The 14,858-nt window shown below is 40.9% G+C and overlaps 1 protein-coding gene across 1 annotated transcript in view; it reads right to left on the minus strand.

Annotated features, from left to right (window-relative positions):
• Positions 1 to 4,349: 4,349 nt before the first annotated feature.
• The window catches only part of rin2a (Ras and Rab interactor 2a), a 39,120-nt gene continuing 28,611 nt past the window's right edge, over positions 4,350 to 14,858 (minus strand). The window contains exons 9-12 of the mRNA XM_058651822.1: positions 7,485 to 7,793; positions 7,267 to 7,398; positions 6,474 to 6,637; positions 4,350 to 5,758 (exon numbers count right to left, since the gene is read on the minus strand). Of these exons, the coding sequence (XP_058507805.1) occupies positions 5,345 to 5,758; positions 6,474 to 6,637; positions 7,267 to 7,398; positions 7,485 to 7,793 (1,019 nt within the window). The 3' untranslated portion in view covers positions 4,350 to 5,344. The remainder of the gene's footprint in view (positions 5,759 to 6,473; positions 6,638 to 7,266; positions 7,399 to 7,484; positions 7,794 to 14,858) is intronic.

The raw sequence follows: 14,858 nt of genomic DNA on the forward strand, positions 1-14,858 counted from the left end.
GGTAGAATTTTATGACGGTCGAAAAACGACATGTTTCTATGTAAGAGTTTGTAAGAAAATGCCGATGTTCAGAAAAACCAAAATAAGTGTAAACATGGTGAATTCAGGTTCATCAGCAGTGTGTCAGTAAAAGTCAGAATCATGAGAATTTACAAGTATTAAAAAGTGTTTCTTAGCCACGTGTCACGTCCACCGTCCCGACCTTCTTTCTCCTCAACAATGTGTTTGGTTTCCTGTGTCAAAGCAGTGCCACAGATGCAGCTGCGTAACTCTGGAGACATATGTACAGTACAAGCACACAAAGTAAGCACATCTGTGTTTGGTGGATGATTTCTTTGTTGTAACAATGCTTCTTGGCAATAAATCTTATACTGTTGGAGAGCCTGTTTATTTCCCTTTGAGATGGTGACCAATCTGTGAGGGACATGCATTTGTGGGAGGAGCAGCAGAGTTGAGCATATGGGCTCTTGTTTGGTGTCATTTATGGGGTCGCATGATTGAAGTCTGTAATGTGGGAGAACCGTACACTGCCACAACAGCCTGGCTGCTCCTCCTCCTCCTCCTCCTCCTCCTCCATCTCCTCCTCCTCCTCATGCTGGTCACACTCTGCTGTGGGACGGCATCTCTCAAGTCAGCACCAGTGTGGTCGCGTTGGTCACTCTGGGATGAACAGCACGTCCGATCTGATCCCATAAGTGTTGCATGGGGTTGAGGTCAGGACATTCTGGAGGTAGACTCTGATGAACTCGCTCTGTGGGGTCAAGTGTGGTCATCATGGAGGAGAGAGTTCAGTCCCAGACTGTGGAGATACGGGATCTGAATATCTCTGTGCAGAGAGATTAACTCCAGTGATGCTCTCTGTGTGTTTGGCATTGGCAGAGAAGACTTGGCAGGTTTTTCATGGGTGCAACTCAAATACTTAACTCTGCTGTTTGTACCACAAATGCACCAAGTAAAAGGGAAATAAGATTTATAGCCAAGATACATTGTTACCACATTGTGCTTAGTTCATGCACCTGACAGCACATAAATTCATTGATTTAACTGATTCACCCAGAGACAGAGGAAGGTTCATCCACCTGTTAAGCTCCGCCTCAGTTTTTTTTAATAAGGGGCAATAGTTCAAAGTGAAAGCCTTTGAACACACATTGACGATCTGAACGCATAGATATACTAATTTCTCAGAGCACCATCGAAAGGGCATTTTATGTCTTGATGTTTTGGACACTCTTATTAAAATGTATCTTATACCCGGAGGTAACACTGTATTCAGTGATCATGTTTCTAATAATGCGGGTAATGATGATTCAGGTTCTGTCAAATGAGGACATTATCCACATATAACAATATAACAACATTTTCTGAGTGTCCCCCCACGTGCTTTCCCTCCGTTAATGGGTGAGATCTTATTACACGAATAATAAAGATGAGAGACTGCAGCCTTGTCTTGTCGAGCGTGAGAGGCTAAAGAAATATCATTATTTGCTTGAATTTGAGCCATCGGGCATCTGTATAACATCTTAATCTCAATTTACTAAAAGGTGAGGTCAAAACTCATATCAGAATTATTATTGAGATATTATTTCTTCACATTAGGTTTGTTTTCTGGTGCAAATGTGCGTCCCGACATCAAATCAGAACAGATTCTCAGATATTAGGGCAGTTTTTGCTGTGTCACTGATCTCTGTAAATTCCTTTGTAACACATCCTGGTTTCATCAGCTGGATTTGAGCACCATCTAGTGGTTAAACAGATGAACACGAGTCAAGTGTGTGATTGCTTTTATAAAATGTTTATTAGGTACAAAATAATATTCCTGATGTTGTTCAATGAGAGACAGTTAACAGGACGACGTCTCCTGCGTAACAAGGACATTCGACACCATAAAGAATATTAAAGTCATTGAAAATCCATCTGTGAAAAATCCCCGCACAGATACATATAAATACTCTGCTTCATAAAAAAAAAAGAAAAGATTATGAGTCAATTCACTCGGCCCAGAGTCAAACATGATGAAGTCTACTGTACACGTTCCTCAGCCACATCACTGCTCACGGCCCTCTCCACTGACACATTTACAAAGTTTCAAGTATTGTTTCCTGACTGTATCACACACACTTCCAGCAGCTCTCTGCCTCACAGACCTCACGCACCACGTCAGCCTCTGCGCTTTCCTGCCAACCACAACACAAACCAACATCTGTCAGCAGTACAAGGACCTCCATCTACAGCTGTTCCTCAATCATCATCATCATCATCATCATCATCGTCACCCTTTAAACATACAGTATCTTTAATAATATCACCAGGATAATCACTAAATACATGTGTTACGGTTATAAACACCGGCAGATGTGCCTGTTTCAAACAGTGTGTCAAATTTAGATGAAACTACTTTCATTTGGCAGAAATTGAAGATAAAATTATTATACTTAAAGTTTGTGCAATTGTATGAATTCCCAGAATGAGCCTTTTATATTTATATCCTGATCTCAACACACTTGATAGGGTGAGGTGAGGGATATTCAGCTGCAACATGCAACGTGACTAATAAATATGACTACATTTTACACACTTATATAATATACAGAAAAAAAACTAACTCTGAAAATGTTAATCCTAAGACTACAGAGGGGAAAAGAAAAGGAAAAAAAAAGTGTCTGTGTGATCTCACAAGTCATTTGTTTTAGGTGCCATACGTTTGGCACCAAAAATAAACTACAACTAAAAATAGACTGAAAATGTGGTTGTGACTCCAACATCAAATTGGTCCAGAAAATTAAACTCAATTTGTGCAAAAGCATTGATTGTTGTGGTACTGGTGGTTGGCCAGGAGGGGGCGCAGATTTTCAGATTTAGTGAAAAAGCAAACAACACATTTTGACTAATACTCTAATGGCGTATTTCCACCGGCTCTACTCAACTCGCCACGCCACGGTTTAAGTAGCGTTTCCACTAGCATGTTTTAGTACCTGCTCAGACGAGGTTCCAAAAGCGTGCTGAGTAGGTAACTATGCTATGATTGGTCAGACTGCCGTTCACAGGAAGAGACCTCCCACACACAAATCAAGCCGAACACCGCCGAACTGTAGATCACTTAAAACTACTTAACAATCCTAAACATGTGGGTTAATGTCCACCAACTACCAGGGAAACCTCTCTATTTAACAGAGGAGTCTGGTGTATTTAGGGACAGCGCCGGCGATCGCGAGCGGCATCGCAGACCGCTGCATTCTGTGGAGTCTGTGCTCCGGACACGTGTGGACAGAAATCAAGCCCAACTGTAGATCACTTAAAAGTACTTAACAATCTTAAAAACGTGGGTTAATCTCCAACAACTACAGGAGTCTGGTGTAAAGTCACTAGTCACCGCACTTTCACGCAGTCGTGCAGTGATGACTCCGCCCACGTTAAGTAGGTACTTTTTTTTGTAGTGGAGATGCAACCTAATCGTGCCGAGGCGAGTAGAGCCGGTGGAAATACACCAAAAAAGTAACCTGAGGATTAAAAGTGAACTATGCAGATCTTTTAGATTTTCTAAGAATTTCTAATCAACGCTCATCATTTTCCATAACTCTTCAAAGCAAAGACGATAAACACAGACTGAGAGCAGTCGAGGCAGATTCTTGAACACAGATTATCTTTGTGTTCATCTAAATAAGCCCGGGTTATTTTCTCAGATGCTAACGATGCTGATGTTTTCTTATCAAACATCTGAGGAGGGCGGTGTGTTGTGGGATATTTATGTTTGTAATACTCAGCCTTAGGGTTAGAATTAGGAAAACTATACACATTAGGTGCAATTATTCATTATTTCTTTGTTTATATGGAGCAAAAAACAGCATTTTAATTATTAAAAAACTAACTAATGGTTTGCTCAATTCCACTCTCCCTATATTTACCCATCAGCTGATCTGTTTGTTGTTGATGTTTGTTTGTGAGATCCCACAACTGTTTTCTTTTCTTCATGTATTTCAAACCAATGTCCCCGTAGATACTACTACTGTGAATGTATATTTATTAATAATCCTCCAAGGACAGTTCTACTACTATGGATGTAAAAAGAGTTGGAAACAGTGTTGCCAACTCTATCTAATCTAGTGACTCTTTTTTCAAAAAGCAACTAGCGACAAATCTTTTTCTGGTGTTCAGAGACTTTTGGAGACTCTGACATGAGTCACTGAACCCTTAGACGACCCAGCTGCAGTCACAGCAGCACATGCTGCCTATTCCGTAAATGTAACATGCTACATGTTACATGTAACATGTAGCATGTAACATGTAACATGTAACATGTAGCATGTAACATGTAGCATGTAACATGTTACATGCTACATGTTACATGTTACATTTACATGTAACATGTAACATGTAGCATGTAGCATGTAACATGTAACATGTAAATGACTAGTTACCATCATTTTCTCACATGTACCGCTGACCCTTTCTTTTGTTTTCCAATTGTACACAAAAAATGTTCCTACGTTGCCGTAGTTTTGAACACATCCAGGGTGATTTCACTCACTTCCTGTCTCTCCCACAACGTTACTCCTCTCTCCTACAGCGTATATTACAATTACATAAACATAGCCAATTATGCAAATTAGGCGGCAACGTCATTTAGCGACAGCCAGTAGCTACTGTCTTTACTGGCAACACGGGTTTTAAAATAGCTTTTGCTGATAATGATGAGATACATAATGCATAATGTGGAATTCTACAGCAAAGTAGAAACATAAATCACATGACATACTTATTTGGAAGGTTGTTAAACCACCTCAGCCTTTAAGAGTTTTCATTCAAATCTAAATCATGGGAAATGATCAGCTTGCTATATATACAACGTTCCACTGGGTGGTGCCAAAACCCATTTAAAACAAACATGTAAAAAAGAACAGTTTAAAACCAGAAACAACAACATACAGTTTACCAGCAACTGTAACAAGTAAATAATGGTTATACAGATCACCTAAATACACTATAATTTATAGAAGAGATGAATCAAAGATTAGTTTTGTATGGCTCTGAGATCAGGCAATATCTGTAAGTAAAGCACCAGCATGAATGCAGGACAGGACACATGGTCGTCGACGTCCAACAGCTTTTAAGAGCTGCTGTCAGCAAAGTGCTGCTCTGACGCCGTAAAAACAAAACACTCCATCCTCTCTCATTTCCTTCCCTCCTCTCTTCTTTTCCTGTTTCGCCATGTCTGTCAGGAAGGACTGGACCGACACAGATGTGCCATCCAGAAAGGAGAAGTTGGACTTGGCAGAGACTGGCACGGCACACTGTTTTGACAACATGTTGTTTGTTATGGAGGACGAGTGAGAGACAAAGACTCTGTTCAAACCTCAAGCTCGCTGCCCGACACACTGAGACCAAGGCTGAAGCTCGGCCTATCCCGAGAGCAGCCGGACAGGTCCGCGCTCAGCTCGTTCAAGTTAGCCTGGGGGTCAGAGGTCACACCGAGGTCGGGTAGAGCGTTGTTGGGAGCCAAGCGGCGGAAGACGAAGTGGAAAGGCGGAGGCTGCGGGCGGCTGAGGAGCTCGGCTTTGATCTTCTGAGGGTGGGTGTCCGGTGCCAGCTGCTGACTGCTGCCCTCCATCAGCAGGAACAGGCCGTACTTGTCAGCGTCTGACACTTTGAACTTGTGGGCGCACAGCTGGCACACCTCCTCCACTGTGGCATAAGGTCGCACCTGCACAGTCTTAGCCGTGCAGCCGCTGTCCAGCTCCTGCAGTGCCACCCGCAGGTAGTTCTGAGAGGAAGAAGTCAGAGGAAACTAAATCAGATTCTTTCTAACCTCCTGTTCCCCTTCACACACTCACAACTAGAACGTATTTATACACACATACGTGGGTGGGGATATTTGAATTGAATTGATTAGAAGGACAGAAGGACGTGGCATTAACACAATTACAGGACACATTCACTCACCATCCCCACAACCCCCAGCTCTCAAATGAAAAGTGAAAAAAGACGAAACAAAAACACGAGCATGTTGTTCTAAGATGAGTCATGAAGCAACAGGGAGAGGTTATAGGTGTTAATAAGTTAATAAGTCTGAAAGATTATTCTACAATTTGTTTAATTGTTTGTTTTATTTGTTGCAGCCACGTGTGTGAACATGTGTGAACCTGAGGAAGTTACAGAGTGATTCCTTTCTTTGCTTTTAAGCTTAAAAACATATTCATCATGACCTTTAGTCATAAATAAATGAAAGTAAGGTGAGAACTATACACTTTACACACAGTTAATGCAACTGATTCTCAGTGCATTTAGAAAAGATCACAGCTTGAAAGAAGGATTCAATGTTTTACTTTGAGCTAAAATAGACATTATATGGTATATTCCTAATACTTTTCTTATAAAGTATTTAAGATATCTCTGGAAGAACCAGTAGGAACAACATTAAGCAGGGCCAGGGAGCCAAGTCCACCATCTGGAGTCACCTTAGCAGAAAGTTCACCTACCTGAAAGTCATCGATGGATGGTGCAGAGCGCTGGGCTGTGCGGCGTCGGTGCCACTGGTGGAGTGTGTCTCTGGTTTCAGAGCTCAGCACCCTGGCTGCCTGCTCCTCCTGGAAGTTTCTGATCAGGGACATGGCTCCATAGGCGCTGGTGAGGTAGTAACCACCTGAGTATGAGAGTTCATGTAAACAGAGGCTATGACTCGCTGCATGAGCACTGGGGAGAGAAGTGATTTTAGCCACTGAACAAATACACCAGCTTCAGTCTATGATTTAAGACTTTTATATATTATTATTTTTATTATTATTGTTTTTATTATTATTTATTTTTTTTTTTTTTATCCTGTAGGACACTGGAGTTTGGAAGTTTGTGCTGCTTTTTAAATCACTGACTCTCCCACGCTGAATTCCATGAACAAAATCTGTGAATTTACATCACAGCAAACAGGAGTGGTTGCTCCACTTCTGACATTAAGTTCAAATGTGTTATTTTGTGTCTCTAATCTAAATGAAAGGAGACTCACATAACAACCTTTGTGTCCCTGTATCTAAAAACTTTCTCTGTGGACTCTGTGGTGTGGGAGACTGAGCTGAGAGCTGAGCTGAGAACGCAGCACAAATCTCAGTAGAAAATGTTGTTTAAAGTCAGTTCAAAGTCAGCTTCGACTATGTGTCAGTACCTACAACCACAGAACAACAAACTGAACTATCCCTTTAAGGAATAAGAACACACTGAAGAGGCAGAAGATTGTGTAGACGTTGTGTAGTACGTCTGTTGTGTTAGTGGTGGAGATACCTTCTCCATGAAGCTGTGAAGGGTCCAGTAGCTCCATCATGTAAAGTATCTCACTGTCCAGCTGGGGCATATCACACTGGGCCAACACGTAGGTAAACATTGGCAGGAAGTCATCAGCACCATACAGACGACCTGAGACACAGACACAATCTTCATCACGTGATACAGTTCTTCCTCACGACAAGCTCAGTGCTTCAGTACGTGTAGTTCTGCTCTACCTGAATTGTCCTCCATGATGGTGTAAATGAGTTTGCAGACTCTCAGCAGCACTGCGACCTTCTTCTCTGGGGAGTATAACTTACACATGTTGTGGAACTTGTTTCTGATCTTCTCTAAGGATATTGGATCAGGGGGCAGAGTGTCAGCCACACCCATTTCCTGTGGATGCCGAGCCTTGGCCAGAGCCAGATTCTCTTTCAGCTCCTGCCACTCTCCGCTGCGCACCTGGAACTCGTGCAGGGCCACATTCACCACCTGCTTCAGGGGCTTCAACACACACTTGTGCATGGCCTTTTCCAGGACTTGGTCTGAGGAGGAGGAGGAGGAGGAACTTTTTGATTAGGGTGAAGTTGTGATACAACAACTTTAATCAGCATTATAGATAATGTTGAAATGTTTGACAGGCATTTAAATGCAGGCGTGTGTACATGCTGTACATGTATTTATGTGTTCTCCGATTTATCGCCAGCATGTTGTTTTTGATTCACTACAACAGGTTGTCAAGATTTTAATCCACGAACTAAGGGACTGCACAAATGATAACGAGGAGTCTAGTTTTTTTTTAACAGAGTTTTATCCGCAGCAATAGATTGAGATTGAGATTGTTTGGTCTGTTGATCATTTCTATTTTCTTTCCTTAGTCACCCTGACTTTCTTCATTCTGTCTACATTGTAATGTATACTCATTTACATAAAGAAAAGAGCACAATAATGCTTAATGCACATGCTCTCTGTTTGTGGCGTGGCAGTTCCGCTGCACCACGTACAGGCCTGGCTTATGTACTACGGTGTTGTTTTGGTTTCCTGAAACAATGTTGTGTTGACAGAAAACCTTCTCAAAGGAAACGGTTGTTAATGTCCGTGTGGATTGGGCCTAAATCAGGGGTCTCTAACTCAAATGATTTGTGTGAACTGTGAATGACTGTCTCGTCTGGTCTGGTCAGTCGGGGGCCAGTCAAGTTAAAAAAAAAAGCAACAGTTGCGGTGGACGTTATGAGCTCATATCATCAATATGCCATATTAATTCCTTTTTTATATATGTACTCTATTGCCTCGTGTAAGCTTTTCTGTCTTTTACTTCTTCTGTCTTTTATCCATTATTCTGTACAGCACTTTGGTCCACTGTGTTTGTTGCTTTACAAATAAAGTTGGATTGGATCATTTCAAAATATAAGTGGTGGTTTAATATGCAACAATAAAAAACATATTTATTCATTTACAAATAAAAACCTATAGAAATGACTCGTTACAACTTGATATTGTTTGGAGGGCAACATGAAATCGATTGGAGGACCACATGTGGCCCCCGGGCCGCCACTTTGAGACCCCTGGCCTAAATGATTGCTGCCGCTGTTACCTTGTGATAATAGATAACCACAAATTAGCGAGGAGTAGAAAAATGTGTTTTTATAAACCCAATAATTGATAAAACATCTACTTTGTATCTTATTAATATGTCACACAAAGTGATCGACTTTTTATAGTCAAGTAAATAATCTTCTAAATAATAAATACTTATGTCCATCCCTATTACCAGTGTCAGAAAAATAATTCCAGAATAACTTCCCTTTCTGTGTAATGTCAACTCTATTTTCAGCTCTTTCTCTTTCTGGAAAAACGCCAAGTAAACGTTAAATGTTTCATTCCTTATCAGTGTTGTTTGCACATGGTGAGACACAATGATATCAGTCCACACCTACAACACCTACAAGCTTCCCGGAGACAGTCAAGGTCACTTGCGTTGACACGTGACGTGAGCATTTGCACTCGTCACAGTAGACGACGTAAAGCAGAGTGAAGTGAGGTCTGTATCCACACATCAGCTTTTATAAGCTCAGCACATGCAGTCTGACTAACACCACCATGATATCACTACAGAGACAGGATGAGTGCAGAGAGGGAGGCCAAACCACAGCACTGCTGAATAAGGACCATGTGTGTTGCTGACTTTTTCTTTAGATTGAGAAGTCAGCAGTTTTTTGGGTTGAGCACATCTGCACAGACACATTTTTACTTTCCACCCCAGTTGGATGACAGCCAGTAAGTTACAGTAAAACCTGATTTGAATCCACCTCTAATGGCCTGACTCTCAAAACCACACCCTCACCACTGACACTGGTCCAAACAGGTGAGGATGAGGTGAAACCAGTGCCAGTCTCTCACGAACAGCATTCTCACTTCCTCATTCTGCCTCCCTGCATTCTTAGAGCTGCTGGTAAGCAAAGCACCCAGCGTGTTATTCCAGTGCCAGCGTGATACGTGCACTTCTGTTTGCTTGATTAGGTTTCAAGGTGTGAAGAATGAGGTGGATTTAGTGTTGTCCTAGTATTATTATTTACTTGCCAACATCCTGAAAGTCTTTATGACATGGACAAAAAAACTATTGATGGTACATTTTGTGCTGTGATTCTTGGCAGAACACAAACACACAACAGATACCGGGTACAAGGAAACACCAAATGTCTCTGTACGTTGCTGCCTGGAACCTCTTCAAGTCGTGTAATTAGATCAATAAGTTTGTGTCTATGCAAAGTGGCACTTTGTTGAGTGTGATAAAAGAATACAAACATCTAATCAAGAATCTGGACTTGATCAGTACATTATCTATCTACACACATGTGCACATACAACACAAAACACCTCTGTAATTTAATTTACATGAAACGTATCTATATTTACTTAATACAATATATAATGTAACTGTTTTGTTACGTTGTCTTTCTTGTACTTTTCTTCTCAGTCTTTTTCTGCTTTCTCTTACAATGTCACTGGATAATGTTTGAGTGGGCATTTGTTGGATGTCAAGTGACAGTTTCCAAAATTAATTAAATAAATTAAACTCACAAAGAACCTCTTCATATCCTTATTATTATTATTTTTGACACCCTTTGGCCTTATGACAGCACAGAAGCACGACATGAAGAGTGGCTCCGTCCCTGCAGGAAGGCAGTGCAGTGAGTCAGAGAACCTCTGTGATCTGTGTGACCGCTTTAGTATCTGCTGTGAAATACGTCCACAGCATTGAGACCTGAACTCTTTTGGACTGCTGGACACGACCATGGACCTTGAGAATTTGGTAACTGTCATACAGTATGTCACTCTTTTCAGGAATTGTGTCCTGTCATGCTTCAAAAAGTATACACACACACACACATGCAGGACATAATGGATCCCCAGCCCCTTAAACCTAACCATACAACATGTCTTCAAGTTCCCATACAGTCGCCTTTCTAAATAGAATTAGCTCCCCACAACATGCCAGAAAAGGTACTAATGAATAACAACACACACAACTCTTTCACCTCCTCCTACGTGATATAAATATCCTACAATCAAACAAGATGTGTCCTGAACAAAGGTCAATATATGCTCTCTTTTTACAGCCTTTCAGCTGAGTCACTGATCAGTCAGAGGGGAGCAGGCAGGCGTTCAGCTACAACTGTTTAACCTGTAAAAAGAAAGTTTATCTGTAGTTTATCTCGGGTCATCGACCACTTATGAAACCTGTGCGTCTGTCTGTGCTCATCAGATCAGAGGAGCAGGACACAACACTCTAAATCACTTCCACACATTTCTCCATAGCTGCCTGTTATGACAGAGTATGACTGCCACTGGATTTGGGAATACTCACTCACAATTAGCCCTGTTCCCCTCCCCCTTCGCCCCTCTGTGCTCACCCTGCACTTAACTGTTCAGGGCACGAGCAGAGATCAGGTGACGCACTCTGGAAACTATGAGACGCGGCTAAAGATTTATTCTAACTAATAATAATGAGTTGTTTAGAAGAGATTATTATGGTCATTCATAGCTTTTACTATTCAGTTCAGCTGCCATGTTTGGTGTCGTGTGCACTGCAGGCACATTCAACACAGCTTTTCTGTTGGGGGAGGGCGTCTGTCCAGCCCCCACTGCCTAAAAAAACACTGACTTGGCTTGGTATTTTCCAACCTGTGGGTGAAACTCAACAATCAGCTATTTTATCATTTTTAGTGATCATGCTACTGCAGGTTTAAGGTTAACAACCCTCTGATACATTATTATCTGTGTATCTCTGCCGTCACTGGGTTTTTCCCCCCTTTGTGATCACTGCTCATTATCTCTGTCAGCATTAATTTTGTAGTATTCCAACAGTTGCAGACACAAAAGAGAAAATACTCTGGACTTTAATGCAAAATGTTGTTGTTGTTGTTGTTTCTGCTGATGTAAGAATGTAAGCAAAGTCAGTTCATGTGTGGACTGACAGCGACACACACACACACACACACACACACACACACACACACACACACACACACACACACATACACAGGACTGTGTCCTTGAAACATAAATAGCCTGGTGTAATGAGGGGGGGTGTGTTTGGATGTCCTCTCCCAGATACACACTTACTTGCTTGCTTCCTGCTTCAGTGAAATACACATTTATATTGACTGTGTACATGAGAAGGATTCTGATTCTCCTCCTCCTGTTCTCTACATCACAATTGTTGTTTTGGAAAATTTATTTTAGGGATTACCTACAGTTTTCTAGTCTAGTGGGTATACTTTATCTTATTTAAATGAGACGAGATGAAAGATGAAAAGAACAACACTTCTGATTTAGTTATTTTGATCAAATAATGAAAATCTTGAATAAGATGTGTTTTTTTTCTTGTAAGCTATATTGGACTATGGTGGGTGACCTAGTTTTTTTATGAATGCCCTTAACCCTTTTTGTGTGTTTTTTTTAATGAATAAATACATTCCTGTTGTGCATAGGGATGTCAAAAAAACAGCACTACAAAAACACTGTGGTTATCTAGCGTACGCATCTCCTTGTAATCACTGTTGTGTGTGTGTTGAGCCGCTTCTCTCTGCCTCTCACAGAGAGAGAAGCGGCACTCCCCCGCACGTAGATGAGACGTGACAGTGGTGCGACCTGTGAGTTATAGTTTATTGTGACTTTGCTGTTGTAAACATTGCTGTTTCTACTTCAACAGTCACAGTAGAAGCAGGGACAATGATTTTCACATTTAAGTTTTTTCCATTATTTATTTTGGTATTTTTTTAATGTTCAATGTTTCACTGTTCAATGTTAAAATCTTTATATTCAACAATAAATAGCCTAATAATAAACCAGTGTTTTATTGCTTTTTAGAATTGCAGCTGAATTGCATGTCTACCAAGGCTCAGTATTATAATGTAAACAAACTCATGTTGACAAAAAAAGAAATGGCAATTACACAACACTCACAGCTACACAGGATACACAACAAAGTAGTTTGCCTTTTATAAGCACTTTGTTTATTATTTTTACATTAATTAATCTACATATTGTGTTATTAAGGCCTGAAAAAACAAACAAACATATAGCCCTTTTCTGACTTTGAGCCCTGGCCCCTCTAAAATCATGTGCACGTCCATGCTCACTGACATCAGCTCAACATACACTCAACAGCTGCATACGGCCAACATTTCAGTTTGGTGACCACGCTGTGTGTCCAAATATAATAACTCTCAATCATTTGTCCATTGTTACATTAAATACCACAAATATTTTCAAACAAGGAGAGCAGAGAGGGAAAAAAACAAATAAGGGGGCTTGCCTCAAATCCCCACACCCTGATTGGACAGCTGGTATGAAAGAAGTGGAGTAAGACAGAGATTGCATGACTTGGCAGGCAGCCCCTTTAAAACCATCTGGGCTGGCCAGACTCTGAGCTGAGGAGAAGACACTCTGTGAAAGTACCACAACAAAATATTGTGCAACACTTCTAGAACTAAACTCGTAGCAGTGCCCAGTGTGTAATGTCAGTGATGTATTTGATTTACAAGGCAACAAAGGCATCCAGCCACAAATATAAAAGAGATGTTCATAGTCACAGCCTCACGCCACAAGAATATAACCAAAACCAGGTTAAAAAAGTAGTATACACACAACGCACATACGTCTACCAACCTGTGACAAAAACCCACATATGACACGCAGGCTCTCATTCAGCAGGGACACAAATCAGATCTGAGCAACTTCACAAAAGGCTTACCAGAAATCTACGTCTGCTTAAGTAATTACAGTCTTCAGAATGTGTTTGCCTCGTTACCTCTCTGTTAAATCAGTCTGGAAACTTAAGTTTCTTTGTACATCACAGACTTTTCCACACCAAAGTCCACGGAGTAAATCAATGACGTTTACTCGCCGGCCCGCTTGAGCTAATTAGGTACATTCTATTCAAGATTTAAAAAAAATATATACTTTTTCAACCTGTGCATTACTGCACTTTACAGGTTCATACCAAAAACCAGTATTTATGATATGAATTTTTCATTATTGCAAGACATAGACACTGGCATATGAAAAAAAACTGCTTCACTGCTGCATCACACATACTAAGGGCTTATCTGAAGAAGTAACTGTGGTAGTAACTGCAGTAATGAGCACTTTACTCCACCGACTTAGCAGAAAACTACGGTGCCCTAGACATAACATGGGGGAAAATAACTAATTTGCCATCAAATAATATTTGTGACACACAAAATACTAATTTGTGGACACAAAATATTAGTTAGTGGTCACATAATATTAATGAATGCGCACAAAATACTTATACTTAGTGGGTTTATCATTCCCATCAACAACTTGAACAGCTTGAAACTGTGACACTAAAGTAAAGTTAGAAAGATATAAAAGCCAGTCTGGAGTTCACTGAGGCACACATTGGCACACAGCAGAACTCAAACACACTGTTACTACACTCAAAAATCATCTCAAAAGAAAACAAACCAAGAAAGAAACCATCATGGATCTTTAGAGAGGGCCACAACCTCACCTTCATGGAAATACCAGGGAAAAAAACAACAATAAAATATGCAATCTGCACTGTTAGCATGACACTGTCAATAACATCACCTCTCATCGTGTGCACAGCATCAGAGCCAAGACCAGCAACAGAACCAGACCGACTGTAAGTGACCCAAACTTCAGTTTCCTGTTAGTTGTAAAATGCAGGATAAAGAGGCGGACGCGTTCTTAAATCAGCATTAATGCTTTTATAAAGTAACTAAAATGTGTTTTTCCCTCTGACTGTGTGTCACTCAGTACCTCATACCACCACATTTCAAAAATTCTGAACTATAATTGTTTTAAATAAATAAAAAACAAAGGTCAGTTCTCACACTGTGATGAGCTTTTCGCTCTGTTTAATTACGGCTCTGAACTGGGCCAGTAGGAACAGGTTTGTAGAACAGCCCTCTTCCTCCTCTTCCTCCCGAGATAAAAAACGTCTTTGTGCTCTCTGTTTACATGTCGCTGTCCAAGGTCGAACGCTGCCACTGAATCTTGGCCTAAATGATTCACAGCTCTCTTCCGGCAGGTGTGTGTTTTTCACTGTGTCTAGT

This window comes from Solea solea, chromosome 15 (assembly GCF_958295425.1).
Source record: "Solea solea chromosome 15, fSolSol10.1, whole genome shotgun sequence".
Taxonomy (NCBI): domain Eukaryota; kingdom Metazoa; phylum Chordata; class Actinopteri; order Pleuronectiformes; family Soleidae; genus Solea; species Solea solea.